The sequence below is a fragment of the Penaeus monodon genome, chromosome 15, assembly GCF_015228065.2.
Source record: "Penaeus monodon isolate SGIC_2016 chromosome 15, NSTDA_Pmon_1, whole genome shotgun sequence".
NCBI classification, from domain to species: Eukaryota; Metazoa; Arthropoda; class Malacostraca; order Decapoda; family Penaeidae; genus Penaeus; species Penaeus monodon.
This window is the reverse complement of record NC_051400.1, coordinates 8,049,398-8,049,668: the sequence shown is the minus strand read 5'-3', so window position 1 is coordinate 8,049,668 and position 271 is coordinate 8,049,398. Positions and strand designations below refer to the sequence as shown.

At 33.6% G+C, this 271-nt stretch overlaps 1 protein-coding gene across 2 annotated transcripts in view; it reads right to left on the bottom strand.

Annotated features, from left to right (window-relative positions):
- Positions 1-271, bottom strand: part of LOC119581723 (techylectin-5B-like) — a 4,836-nt gene that overhangs the window by 3,517 nt on the left and 1,048 nt on the right. For both annotated transcript variants that reach the window (XM_037929849.1, XM_037929848.1), the window contains exon 2: positions 54-129. In XM_037929849.1, coding sequence (XP_037785777.1) covers positions 54-111 — 58 coding nt within the window. In that variant the 5' untranslated portion in view covers positions 112-129. The remainder of the gene's footprint in view (positions 1-53; positions 130-271) is intronic.

Here is a 271-nt window from a genome sequence, read left to right as displayed (position 1 = left end):
TATTCAAATAAACAGATAACATATTGACATACTGTCGATGGTGGCAGACTCACCCGGTTTCCCAACGACCAGTGTTACCAACATGAAGATATTTCCCAAACCCCGTATCATTGTTGCCGGTTTCACTGTCTAAAAATATATAATAAAAAAATGTTATTAGATAATGAGATTAATGAAGTGAAATGATATTTCAATACAAAGAGGCTTATTGCCAGTAAACTTTAACACAGTTACTGTAACAATATGTGTACTTTCCAAATTTAACAAGCGG